General features: G+C 40.8%; 1 protein-coding gene across 8 annotated transcripts in view; it reads right to left on the bottom strand.

Moving 5' to 3' along the window:
* The window catches only part of CAMSAP2 (calmodulin regulated spectrin associated protein family member 2), a 177,499-nt gene that overhangs the window by 75,067 nt on the left and 88,107 nt on the right, over positions 1-14,325 (bottom strand). For all 8 annotated transcript variants that reach the window (XR_004646813.1, XM_034778806.1, XM_034778807.1 and 5 more), the window contains exons 3-4: positions 9,405-9,566; positions 7,801-7,884 (exon numbers count right to left, since the gene is read on the bottom strand). Coding sequence is in view for 7 of the 8 variants with exons in the window: in XM_034778806.1 (XP_034634697.1) it covers positions 7,801-7,884; positions 9,405-9,566 (246 nt within the window). In the remaining variant the exon portion in view is untranslated. The remainder of the gene's footprint in view (positions 1-7,800; positions 7,885-9,404; positions 9,567-14,325) is intronic.

The following is a 14,325-nucleotide window of genomic DNA, read 5'->3' as shown; positions in this document are numbered from 1 at the left end:
AGATCACCATATGGAAGTAAGCATCCTGAAGATTGAGGGCTGCAAACCGGCTGTTGTGATTCAAAGCGGGAGAATAGTCCCTAGGGTATCCATGCACAGTCTCATGTATTCAATGTACTTGTTGAACCCACAGAGACTGAGGCTAGGTCTCATCCCTCACTTGGACTTGGGGATCAGGAAGTACTACGAGTAGAAACCCTTTCCCTGATTTTGAAGTGGAAACTCCTCTATGGCCCCCAAAACCTGGAGAGTCTGCACATGTTGAAGGAGAAGAAATTAGTGAGAGGGGTCCCTGAAAAGGGAAAGCGTAGTTGACTGGGAAGGGTGAACAGACTGGAACTGAACGGCATAACCCAGTCCCAATGCTTAGTGCCCACTCGTCCATAGTTATTGACTCCCAAACCCTGTAGAAAAGGGATAGCCTATTTCCAAACGAAAGGGAAATGGCATGAAGCTTGAGAACTGGAATGCCAACCTTGGGGAGAGTGTTGAGTAGGCTGCTTTCCCAAAACAGATAAAGAACAGGCTGATGGGTTAAAATTGGGACCAGAAGACCTACTTCTATGAGACTTCTGCCCCTTTCTGGAGAAGTTCTGCTGTCTAGCAGGATAATTTGAACTAAAAAACTGCTGAGGGTTATATTGCTGCTATTGTTGTTGTTCTGGGAAGTGACGCATCTTTACCACTGAGGTAAAAACCCCCAACAAACACAACATAACGTGAGTCTTTAAGGGAATGGAATGTTTCATCAGTTTTCTCTGAAAATAAAAATTGACTTCAAAGGGTAGGTTCTCAATTGTTTGTTGGACCTCAGGAGTGATACCAGAGTTCTGCAACCAGGAAGTCCTTCTCATTGTTACAGCAGAGGCCATAACTCTAGAAGAAGCAACAGCGATATCTCAAACTAACCATAGTGATGTTTTTTCCACTCGATGGTCTTCTGCAATGAAAGCCTTAATCTCTTCGCTACAGGATTCTGGGCAACTTACCTGTTAATTTTGCCATTGCTTCCCAATTTACAAAAGTCATACTTTGATAAAAGTGCCTGCTGATTGGCAACATGCATTTGTAAGGAAGAGGTAGAATACATTTTCCTCCCAAACACATCCAATCTTTTAAAATCCTTGTTCTTTGGGTGTTAATTTATATCTCCCCGTCTTAACCTCTCATTAGCTGCCATTACAGGAAGAAATTTAAGTACTGGATGCAAATAGATGCACTCAAAACCATGCATAGGCATGTTACATCTTTTATCTGTACGCTTCATTGTGGGTGGTAAGGAAGCTGGAGTGTTTCATAGAGTTCTTGCTGGTTCCAAGATCACTTCATTTATGGGGAGAGCCACTTTCCCTGGAGCTGAGGACAGGAGAATATACAGTAACTTATGGATGTTCTCCTGAATACCAAAGGCTGAAAGCATGAGCCTCAGGAGGCCCTGACATTATTTAAAATCCTCGGATACAGGGGAGGAATATTCTGGCATTACAGAGTCATCTAGCAATGAAGAAGAGGAAGGAAGCAAAGCCAGCGGAATCTCCTGTGATGCCCGTAACAACAATTCAGACTGAACCAATTCCACTGGAGCAACTCCCATTTGCCCCATAGAGGCTCAGGAGGAAAGGCTCCCAGCAGAATAGGAGACCTTGTTCTGCACCCTGGATCAGAGCCTCACTGACTGTGGAACATTCCAGGGATTCCAACAAGGCCATAGTGGGTAGGGATATGGCCAGTAGGAACTGGGCCAAGAAGTCCTCTCTCAGCTATGAAAGCATTCACAATATCAGTACCAATGGTAATCCCCAGGAAGTCTCAGTGTCTTTCAAAAGCGATACTTAGAAGGCAACAGAGAGGAGGAGGATGTCTCCAAACCTGAGGAATCTTCCAAGTTGTCAACAGAAGCAACAGAATAGCCATCCCTGGTGTCCTTCCAGGTACAAGAAACACCATGTGTTGGGGTCACTAGTGGGGATAGCCACCCGCCACCACAGATCATGTTTAAATCCTAGTGAGGGCATCACCCAGGATAACGGTCTATCCTAACTATTACAAACTAAACCTATGGGTACTACTTAACTATAGTAATTAGTCAGTAACTAGAGACGATAAAATCCCAGAAAGACAGAGAGAGACGCATGAGGTAAAATAAGACACTGAATACTCTGACTCCAGCCATGGGTGGTAATAAGGAACTAAGGGGGGTGGAGAAGGGGGTCAGGGCAGTGCTACCTTTAAAATAGCCAGAGGGCCAGAAGACTCTAACACTGTGCTTTTGGGTACTGCAAGAGAAAGTTGTCCAGCTTTGGTACGCTGGGCACACACGTACCTGAGTGGAATACATGTCTGCAAACACTCGAAGAAGAACCATTGATACTGTAGTATAGCAAATACACAGAGCAAGTTCTACGAAAGGGTAAATTAACTTGATTGTGCAAATGAAAAATTTTAAGGAATGGTTATTTATAAGTGCAGATGAAGCTAATTTTCATGTTTTATATTGAAGCAGAAAATATATTGCAAAGGAAGTATATATTTTGTATGTTTATGTAGTTTTTAAAAAGATCTAGACATGCTGCATTATTACAAAAGGTTTATTCACTGAAAGACTGTAAAAAAGTCAAAATATGTTAAAGCTCTGTTATTTTACATAGTTGTTTGCTGTACGGAATATTGTCTTTACTACATACTTTTTAAACTGTGGAAAGTAACTGTAGCAAGGAAACAGATTTAATTTAGTCTGAATATGAAATAATTTTTTACTTGAGAAAGGCTGTGTACGAGGCGTGGGAGAACTCAGTGTATTTCCTCTGCAAAGCCACTGTGTAAGATTGGACTTCTGTATTTGGAGAATCCCACAACCATTTAGAAGTGGTTAAGTTTTAGGTAATACATGCACAACCACCCCTGGATCTGAACATTCCAACCATTCTTATTAAAACACCCCCTTCCAACTGGGTCCAGTTCCTCCCCACCTCACTGAAATCTAATAAAACCCAAAGAAGAAGGAAAATGCATATGGATTTGCAAATGCATTCCATTCAAAGAACTCCCAGTTATATGGGATGCTTCCTGTTGGGTTTGTCTAGATTGGGGAATGAGGCGGAAGTTAGGTCTGGGCTATCTAATATGTTAGCTAATCCAGACAATCGAATTATTAATTCATAATAAATAATCATTTTAATGTTCTTTTCAACAAAACACTAATTTAGTTGTTTTCTCTCTTTATTGTAGCATTTCTAAATAAACTAAAGTAAAACTGTCTGGCAGGCTTTGAGGGTTATGAGTTCAGTTTTCTACTGTTCCTGGCAAGAGTGAAATTTATCAAAGTAGGAAATAGAAGAGAATTATAAAGTATACTGAATAATTTTGCCTGTTTCTAGCATAAGCAATCTTGCTTCTGTTTGGTCAGAAACTAAAATGAAAAATAGGTCTTCAGGTCCTTGAAATCTATTAAATTTCTACTAGATGTATATGAAATCTTTATACAGATCTTTTCTTCCCAGGCCTACTTGGCTATTTGTGCTTATTGGGGAGATAGAAACTCGCTCCCTGATCCTTTTCCAGTTCAAGCTCCAGAGTGAGAGAAAAACAGCTTTCCAAGATCATGCCCATCCCTGAGAGCTACAGCTTAAAAAACCTCAGGAAATTAGAAGTCTCAGCAGTATATGGGCTGCCATACAAACAGGAAGAACCTTCAACGACGCTTAAAGCTATAGAACAAGGTACTTTTGAACTTCAAACTACGCCAGCCATATGGAGAACCCACATTACAGCAGAGGGCCTCAGTCTGGAAAGGGTGATGGAAAGAAGCAGAAGAGGCACAATGGAACTATCAACCCCCTGATTTATTAGGTTTTCAAGTCCTAATGGAAGCAACATGCTGAAGAATATAAGAAGCATCAAGGAAGGAGAGTAGTGATGGGCTCCAGATGTAAACATAGAGCTAGAACTGCATGTGAACACTAAAGCTACGGCTAACATTTTCAAAATGTAGGTGCTTAAATTAAGGTAACCGAATAAGTGGCCTCATTTTCAAAGTGGTGACAATCCTGAGCTCTCAATCCAATAGAGTCTGGGTTGTCAGCATTCCTGAAAATCATACCACTTCCACTTAGGTGCCTAACTTCAGTGTAAATGTGGAGTTCTTTTTATTTTTTGTTTTGTTTGTTTAAATATTTGGAACAATGCTTATTTAGAAAGGGTATGTAATGTATTTGAATAATCTAAAAAGTGTAATTACATTGCTTTGGATATTACAACAGGAGAATTCAATGTTGGGTGTTTGACCTAATTACAAAGCCTACTGATACCAGTAACTTAGTTCCCAGGCAGGGAATGAAAATGACAGAAAAAAGTAACATCACACAGAGTATTTAGTAGTAACAGCTGCAATTGTATGTCAGCAGCAGTAGAATAGTGGCCCAGGAGCATAACTGAGTCTATTGCACAGCTGTCAGTATTAGATGTTGGGGGTCAACGAAGATATATACTGTAAATGACATCTCACTGCCACTGAGCTGTGAAAAAAGAAATGGAGTACAGGGATGACAAGTCAGAGCCTGGAAACGGAGAAACAGTATGCTGCACCAAAGTGTGTGTATGAATACTGAAAGACGTTTGATAGTGGCAGCATTATACTGAACAATTAAGCTGATCATAGCACCTTAATAGAAAGCTGTTGATGGAAATTCCAGTCAACTTGGTTAAAAGAGTGGCTTGAGTTACAATTAAAAAAAAAAAACACTTTAGTGTTCTGTAGAGTGGTTCAATATGTTCCATGTGACGAAAATATAATTTCTACCTGAGATTGAGTTTCAAAATCTCAGCAGCAGTGTCTACGTGTGAGAGCTATTAACTTTAGTAATAAGTGATAGTCAAAGTACAGTATGTGAGACACACTGTACTTAAGGAGTGTGTTTCTAGCAGAAATGGGATGTAACAGGAGTAATGAATGGCAGAGACTCAACTGTGGCAGGTTGGCCACTGGTCTAGAAGACCAGTGAGAGTTTAGGAGGTGGCGATATTTAAGTAACAAGCAATGAGTTTCGATAACTTGGGTAAAATGTGATACAAATGAGTACAAAATATACTATACTTTATCTTTCTGCATTTAACATAAAAAATAACCTTTAGATACTGCACATAGAGTTGGCTAAATGCCATTTTTTTCAAATAAATTATTCAATTTTTTTATTATTTGCCCAGATTTATACATAAATGAAGCTAGCAGACTCTTATATATTATAAAACTCAGGAAATACTTCAGGTGAATATAAATACAGTTTAAAATGCTTTTACATGAAAATGTTTAGGTACAAGCAATATTATAAAGCTCTGAACCTCACTATTACAAGCACGATTAAAAGATACGGCATGCCAAAGCACTTCTATAAAGTGTGAAAAAGCTTCAGTTCTTCCATAAAGGGATTTATGGGTCTCATGCAACACATTTGGAAGATCATGCATTTAAACCTTTATGAAAATCTAATTTGTGAGGTTTGTTTGTGAATCTGTGTTAGTGTTCAAGCAATGTATTGTGGGTAGATTTATCTGTGTAATCTGTGCTAAAACTCTCATATTTAGGTGCAAGATTTATTTTTCCAGAAGCTGATTTAATTTTTCATAACAAATTGAAGCTTTAATATGCAATTTCATAGTCTTTAAATAGTTAACAATAACAAAACATATTTCTCCTGGTAAGACAAATTTCTGTTTCTATACATCTTTTAGTCCGTTCATTATTTAAAAAATCTCAACCACATTGGCGCCCCTTCAGTATTTCAAGAAAGCCTAAAGTCATGCAGTCCCTTCCTGCTATTTAATTTCCTTTTTGTGACTCTAATGGAAGACAACAATATATCCAAATATTTAGCTTGTTTTAACCCAATCTGATGAGTGAGCTTTTCTATGGCAAAGACATCCCCTACTGTACAGCACTATGCAAAGAAAACAGGGGGATAATTTTTTTCCTCCATATTACTGAGTCAAGATCAGATGGGCTACCAGGCTACTTTTACTGTTGTAAGAGATCTCTCCATTGTAAGAGGTCTCTTTTTCAGGGAGGCCTTATATCATTGTTAAGTCATATTATTTTTAGTAAGTAGCCTTAATTGTTCTCTAATTTTGGACCAGAGGCTATGAATAAGGGCACAATGATTATATGTTGATAAAAAGTTCCTTTTACTCCATATTCCCTCCAGCATGCTGTTCCTACTTTGAAAATATTGCATTTCAGTTAGCTAACAGCATACCATTGGTAAAGAGTCTTAAGCAGTTTTCCATATTGGTAATACAAATATGAGATGACTGACCTTTCTACTACATTTTCAGCGATTTTTCCTATTAAAACCTTTAATCCATCTGCTCAGAAAACTTACTACATTACTGCATGTCAATTTCAATCAGTATTTTGTAGGTGTCAGAAATTAATCCTTTATTATTTCACTGTTTCATTGCTATTGCTATAAATTTAAGCTGTTCTTGGGATAGGGCCTTATTTGCAGATATTGATAAAACGTAAGTGAGGGGGCAGTTACAATTATTTTGACCTCATCAACAAGACCACCTTTTAAAGTATGAAAAAGTCAAAGAATTTCTCTATTTGGCATATCTTACATTACTTGAATTAAAGAACAAACAAGAGCCCTTCTTTCATATGTCAGAAACTTTTCTGTGCTAAACTCTAATTTAAATTTACAATTTTTAAAAGAACCATTTTCAGTTTTTTTAAAACCAAATAATTCACACAGCTAGGCATCCTTATGGCTCCTTCAAAACAGGATGGAAGGAAAATTACTCCTTACATTAAAAGAGAATGGGGACTAAAGTAGGGTTGGAGTTGTATGGTAACTATACTAGCTTCTTTTACGTCAATACCAAAGCAAGTCTAGAGATAAAATGAATCCTTCCCCTCAATAATAAGCATTTCTCCACAGGGTGAATTGTGTCATTCAGAAGCAAGCTCCTAAACCAGCTTCCATAGTCTGGAATCCCACATAATCCTTCCTTTGTATCACGAGTTTGACTAAGATGCTTTTTAACTGAGTTAGTGCCAGGAACATCAGGGAAAAACTCCTGACAGAAAAAAGTATAGAATGCCATGTATTTGACTGTATTCATGTTTAGGCTAGTAACCAACCATTATTATGGACTGTAACTAAAATGATGCTTCTTGCTATTCTACACTATTAGAATCTTTCAAAAAAAGCTATGTAATAGAAGGGAGATATCTAAAAGCTATGCCAAAAAGAACTTCTAAAAATGTATGTTGCTTTTTAAGAGTTAGATCTGTCTGTAGCCTCTCTTTTTTTAAAGTAGTATTTATTATATACTGTTCTTAGGACAAATGTGTCTTATGTATATTGCCACAAAGATCTTTCCACATTGTCAAACTTTGCTTTGGCAAAGAGGACAACAGGGAACACAAAGTATGAAACTATTTTAAAAATGATTTAATTGAAGAAGTGAAACTTTGATAGCTTGTTGCAATTTTGAACTAAAAGCCTTCTCTCTTACTTTAACATACTGTACACCTTGCTCTCAGCAGACCTATCAGGACTACAGCAGTGTTCATATGTGCTTGTTTTGGCTTGTTAAAAAGCAAAATGCTCCTAAGATTACCAGGAATCCCCAGAAACATTTGGTGTTGGGTACTGAGCACCACTAGAGTGCTCAATTCCACTGTAGTGTTGGCTAGATTTAATAAAGAATTTACAATGTAACTTTACATGTTGTACAAAAGTAAGTCTTGTTTACATATGTATGCGCATCCTCACAGTTAAATATTTAAACTTGTACACCTACCTTTTGACCTCCTGGAGTTTCTACACTCTGATGCTCTTTTAGTTTTTGTTCCTGTTCCATAATGTCTTTCAAATGTTCATTTACCTAAAGAGACAAATTTTTCAAATGACCTATTCTGTTTTTAAAAGAAGCAGTCCTCTGACTGGGTTTACAACTGAAACATGATAGTCAATATGATCAGGGTCTGTTGAAACCAACCTAGGGCCCAAATCAAAGACATGAAATTGGACCCCTGGCTGCAAGGCTCAAGATTCAGGGTGTAACATTATCCAACCCTACCTCCCCCCAACCTTATCTACCCCAAACACCTAAGATGGTGGTGCTTTGTCCTAGAATCAGTGAATGTTATGGAGAGAGTTAGGGCTCTGTTCCCCAACTGGTGGGTCCCATCCACCACTGAGTCAAGGGAAGGTTCTCAGGGGGTTGTGGACCCGGTGTAGAGGGGAGGCCCCAAAGGGCATCTGTGCACATGTGCACGTGCTGGAGAGTGAGCCTGCCCCACACTCACCCTGCAGTTCCACTGGACTGGGCCTGACTTTCTGTGCTCCAAATATTACAATCTGGCAGAGGAGCAGCTGGGCCCAAACCCACAGAACAGTACCTGCCGCATCAGCGTGAGTGTAAGGCAGGCTCATTTTCCATTCATCCCTGGGCCCCCTTCTCCCCCCGTCTCCCTGCTGCAGCGGGCTGGCATTAGGGTCGCAGTGCCAGGGTGGAGGGCACTGCTGTAGTTGGTCTGTGCCCCCTCAGTGAGGCAAGGAGAAGGATGCTGGCCTATGATTTTGGGCTTTCCCACAATTTTGGTTCCTGGGTGGGTTGCAGAAAAAGACAAAATGCAGTTGGTGGGTCTCCTTAGTAAAAAGTTTGGGAATCCCTGATTTAGGGAATGCTGGATTGAGGTTGCCAGTTAAACATGTTGAGAAGGAACCTGTGATATGCCCCAGCTATGACCAATATAAAAGGGAGAAATAACAATTTTTCAGGGACCACTAAATTATCACCATCATAGGACTCACTGAACACATGAAGCAATGTTTACTTCACATCAGACAGAACTGAAACAAAAATCTGGGGCCATCTGCACCAGCAGATTTGGCAGCGGCGTGTGATCTGTTTCTGAATATGCTGGCTGCTGACAGGTACATTTTATTACAATAGGCTACTATTATATCTGAAAATTTTGTTTATTATGTAGTAAGTAATCAGGTTGAAAACCTCATACTCAATATATGTTTAGGTACAACAGAGACCCCAGTTTCAAACTGGGTTCCTTTACACTAGAGAAAGCCAAGGATATCTATAGGTTCTGCTAAATGATTTATCAACAACTTTATCATGTCATCAAAATTCATCAGTAACTGGTCAGGTTTCATCTCTCTCTTACATTCTTTTCTTTTCTTCATACTCTACACTGCAGTCAAAAAAATTTATTTCAATAATGTTTTAATTGATTATGAAAACTTACCTTTTTCTTATCCTTGCTGAAAGTGAACAATGAACATCCTATATTAGATGAAGTCTGGAATATATATAAATTCCATTCATGGCTGCAGAATCATGTTGATTGTCTTTTCAATCTAAGCATATGTTTGCTTTGTTCTTACCTTATTTATCCAGTACATGACAGCATCCTCAATGTCATAGGGCAGGTCTGTGGCTTGGAAGAAGGCTGAATACTGCTGAGCACATGCAATCACTTTTTCAACACTGACCATCTCTACTGTATATGCCATCATCAGGGTATCAATCATGGCCAAATGAGCACTCTGCAAGAAAGAAGTTATTTTATAAGAGACCATTTGTTTATTTTACAAAATTAAATACTCTATTCTTTCTCTATTTTTCATTAAATTTCTACTAGATGTATATGAACCTACAAAACCACCAAAAAAACCTAACCTCCACAAGACGTCTGATAAGTGACTGCCAGCTTTAGGCCAAAGGATAATGCTGGAAACATACATAACAGTTTCAACAAGGACAACACAAAGCACAAGGACATGCGCTTGAAAAAAATGTGTTTTTGAAAAGTAAATGATCTGTACAGCCAGATAATGAACATAGCAACAACAACAACAACAAAAACCTGTGAATGTGAGGTCACATGTAAAAGCAATGAAAAGAATGTAGGAATACTCACTAAGTTTTAATGTCACCACTAAGATACATGCAATCATTTTAAAGTTTGTTATATCCTTAATAAAATAAATATCCATATGTAAAAAATCTGTTAAACAATTTTATCTGTACTGGAAAAGGGTAGAGCTGGACAGTAAACTCACTTTGATTACCTCCAAGATACTGAATTTAGAAATGGAAATTCTATTTTTGTATGATGTTAAAATTTATTTAAAATATCAAAGCTACACAATTAAAATAAATCTTTCACTGTAACCTAGTGTATTGTGAGAGAAAAGATTCAAGATGTCAGAAGAAAATTATAGTTGAAATATCATTACATAGGTTACAATTAGGCTTAAACTAGAACATATGTGGACATAAACTAAAAAATAGCCTTCTGTATTAATATGGACGGGATCAATTTCTCTTCATTTTATGGGCTACAGATTGAGAGTGGCAGTTTCATTATCAGTAACTATTAAAAAAAACAAAAAACAAACACGCAAACAAACAAGAAAACTGCAGAGATTTTCATCCGACTCTTGATTAATGTGGGAGTTCTGGGAGTTGGTGGCAGCAGCGCTCATAATAAAACAGATTAATTTATGCCTTTTGTTGTAAAAAGACAGTAATCATTTTCTAGAATTAGGATTGACATTTCTCACAAACTAGAATAATTTCCAAATGATAATCTTTTTGCAGTATGGCCCATTACGGTATGTTAGATTTTGTATGATATATGTTAAATTTTATTAAAAATACCATTGGGGTCTGAAGCCCACACCCCTCCTGAGGCTTCCAAGTCAGAGCTTCAGCCCATGCTGCAACTACAAAGTGCTGTTTACACAGCTATTTTTAGAGTGCTAGCATGAGCCCTGATAGACCAGGTCTGTAGACCAGGTCTGGGAGGCTTGCTACTGAGACCTTTCCTCGATGGGCAGGGGTGACAGACAACAGAGAGTCCTCTTCTTGAGGGAAGACCAGCAGGACGGTGCTAAGAATTACTGACCCAGGCCCAACTGAGCAACACCTAGTTCTTGGGTCACATTTCCAGCTGGAGGGTATAAAGCAAGGCCCCAACTCCATAAGGGGGCCGGGAACCAGGAGCGCACTGAAAAATTACTCTTTTGTGGCTGCAGTTGAAGGCTGCAAGAGGGCAAGCAGGCCCTTCAGACCACTCCTCCCCCCTGGTAGGCTGCGGAGGTCCAGAGCCTTCAGTTACCAGAAGTGACCCCACAAACTCAGTCAAGAACAGGGCTGATACTTTTGTTTTGTGCTGGAGAATAAACAGAGCCCTGGGAAGGGGCTACAAATGAAATTGGGTGTGTCCCAAGCTGGGGAGCTGATCCACCAGTTTACAACTGTATTTTAAAGTAATATCTCAGGATGAAAATGAAGATTCTGAGCACTCTGTAGTGTTACCAATGTAACTGAATTCTATAGTGCAGCATTCATACAAACATTTCATGAAGCACAGCAGCTAATATCTTGGCAACACTGATGAATAACAAGCCACAGAGAAAGATACTATGTAATATTTAAGAGCTATAGTTAGGGTAGCATAGGTACATCAAATTCCACATCTTATTACCATCTGTAGTATGAGAATGATGAATACGTTTGCATTGTGCTGTCCCCTCCTCTTGTACTTACTGCCTACCTCCTCAGATGAACATTTATATTATTTCCACACCAAAAGCGTTATGCGTTTACAGTTATAGTGGCAGAAGAATATTTATTTTCAATGCAAACACTACAAACCTAGAAATTCATGTAATTAAAATATTAAAATCCAGACCAACTACAGTCACATGCTTTATCCCTCAAAAGTCATAGCTAGGGCCCTACCAAATTCAGTCCATTTTGGTAAATTTCACAGTCATAGGATTTTAAAAGTTCTCAATTTCATTATTTCAGATATTTAAATGTGAAATTTCAGTGTTGTAATTGTAGGGGTCCTGACCCAAAAAGGAGATGTGGGGGGATTGCAAGGTTATTGTGTGGGGGGGTGTTGAGGTACTGCTACCTTTACTTCTGCGTTGCTGCTGGCAGTGGTGCTACCTTCAGAGCTGGGCGGCCAGAGAGCAGCAGCTGCTGGCTGGGAGTCCAGTTATGTAGGCAGAGCCGCTGCCTGCAGCAGCACAGATGTAAGGATGACATGGTATGGTATTGCCAGCCTTACTTCTGTGCTGCTGCCTGCAGAGCTGCGCCCTTGGTCAACAGCCACCACTCTCCAGCTGCCCAGTTCTGAAGGCAGCACAGAAGTAAGGCTGGCAATACCACGATCCCCCTAAAATAACCTTGTGACCCCCACCCCCACAACTCCCTTTTGGGTCAGGACCCCCAGTTTGAGAAACTCTGGTCTCCCCCGTGAAATCTGTGTAGTATAGGGTAAAAGCACATGAAAGACCAGATTTCACAGGGGAAGACCAGATTTCACGGTCCGTGACGCATTCTTCATGGCCGTGAATTTGGTAGAGCCGTAATCATGGCCGAGAGACATATTCATTTCTCACATCCAAAATGCACATCACCTACAACCACCAACAATGTACATGCCCAGCAGCTCAAAATCATACCCAAACACACACCCATAACCCCAACCGTAGCAAGATGAATTTATATTACTGACAGTCTTGTGCTGGAAAAGTCTGTTATTACTAATCACTGGTGAGTGGGGCTTCACTGGGCTCTGCCTATAAAAGGCTGAACTTATGCCCTGCTGGGTCAGTGTGCCAGCTTGGCTTAGGTTTCAACAGTGGGGGAAAGACAGCAGCTCTACTTCTGAATATATTGTTCCAGCTCTGGGACTTAGGGGAATGGTGGACAGTGGCTCCTTCTTGATGTCTCCTCCAAGACTGGAGGCAGGAGGAGTGTCCATCAGCCCCACCAACCCCAAAGACTTGAAAATTACACTGAGGTAGAACACAGTCTTAAGGAGTCATGTTAAATAAGATATTAAAACACAACTTTACCTTCAGTATAGGCAGGGATTATTCATATTTAACATCACATCAGCCAGTCACAGGAAAGCCTTGGGTCTAATCGGGTTCACCCATGACCAGCTGACAAGATGCACAAACATATAATGTGACAGTCCCTGATGCAAAGGTTTCTAAAGTGTTTGCCTAGGGGATGGAGGGGCAGGGGTCAGCTGAGAGCCAGAGCTGAGGGTCAACATGCGCTACAGGGAGGAAAGGGATCCAAGCAAAGAACCAAGAATCTGATGAGCTCTGCAGGGAGCAGAAGCTGTTTTACTGTTGTTAAGGCTATGATTTTGTCATGTATTTTCAGTAAAAGTCAAGGACAGGTCACAGGCAATAAACAAAAAATCACAGAAGCGGTGACTGTCCCTGACTTTTACTAAAAACATCTCTTACAAAATGGGGAGGTAGGAGGGTCCAGCAATAGGGTCCAGCTGGGAGCTGCAGGGACCCTATTGCCCAGTGGGTGCGAGGGGTCCCCCTGCCGCCCTGCGTAGCTGGAAGCTGCAGGAGGGTCTGCCTCCACCTGTAGTGGCAGGGTATCTGCAGGGGGACCCCAGCCAGCGGCAGAAGCTGGGGAGCAGCTCCAGGGTCCCTCTGCCACCACTGGCAGCTGGGAGCTGCAGGGGGGCCCCGGCTGCTTGCGGCGGCTGAGCCACTGCCAGCAGTGGTGGCTGGGCAGCTCAGGGGTCGCCGCCACTGGTGGCACCCACCACCTGCACCTACTCACAGAGGCTGGGCTGCTCCGGAGTCCCCCGTTGCAGAGAGCGGCTGGTCAGCTGCGGGGGCCCCCAATGTCATGGAAGTCACGGAAGTCACGGATTCCATGACTTCCGCAACCTCCGTGACATAATCTTAGCCTTAACTATTGTTCTTTTAATAGACCTGCTATGACTCCCAAGAAATCATCTTGCTACTGCAGCTGGGCATTTTTCCTGTAAAACCTAGTTGTTCCCTACCTCCTCAGACTGGCTGTTGTGTGAAAAGCTGGAGACTCACTAGACCCAGTAGGAGGAATGCCAGCTTCAGCATACTCTGTGTTCAACACTTGGCCCTGGTCTACGCTACGAGTTTAGGTCGAATTTAACAGTGTTACATCGATTTAACCCTGCACCCGTCCACACGACCAAGCCTGTTTTGTTGACTTAAAGGGCTCTTAAAATCTATTTCTGTACTCCTCCCCAGCGAGGGGTTTAGCGCTAAAATCGACCTCGCTGGGTTGAATTTGGGGTAGTGTGGACGCAATTCAACGGTATTGGCCTCCGGGAGCTATCCCAGAGTGCTCCATTGTGACCGCTCTGGACAGCACTCTCAACTCAGATGCACTGGCCAGGTAGATAGGAAAAGCCCCAGGAACTTTTGAATTTCATTTCCTGTTCGGCCAGCGTGGTGCGCTGATCAGCACAGGTGACCATACAGA

This window comes from Trachemys scripta, chromosome 8 (assembly GCF_013100865.1).
Source record: "Trachemys scripta elegans isolate TJP31775 chromosome 8, CAS_Tse_1.0, whole genome shotgun sequence".
NCBI classification, from domain to species: domain Eukaryota; kingdom Metazoa; phylum Chordata; order Testudines; family Emydidae; genus Trachemys; species Trachemys scripta.
The sequence above is the reverse complement of the archived record's forward strand: the minus strand, read 5'-3'. Positions and strand labels throughout refer to the sequence as shown.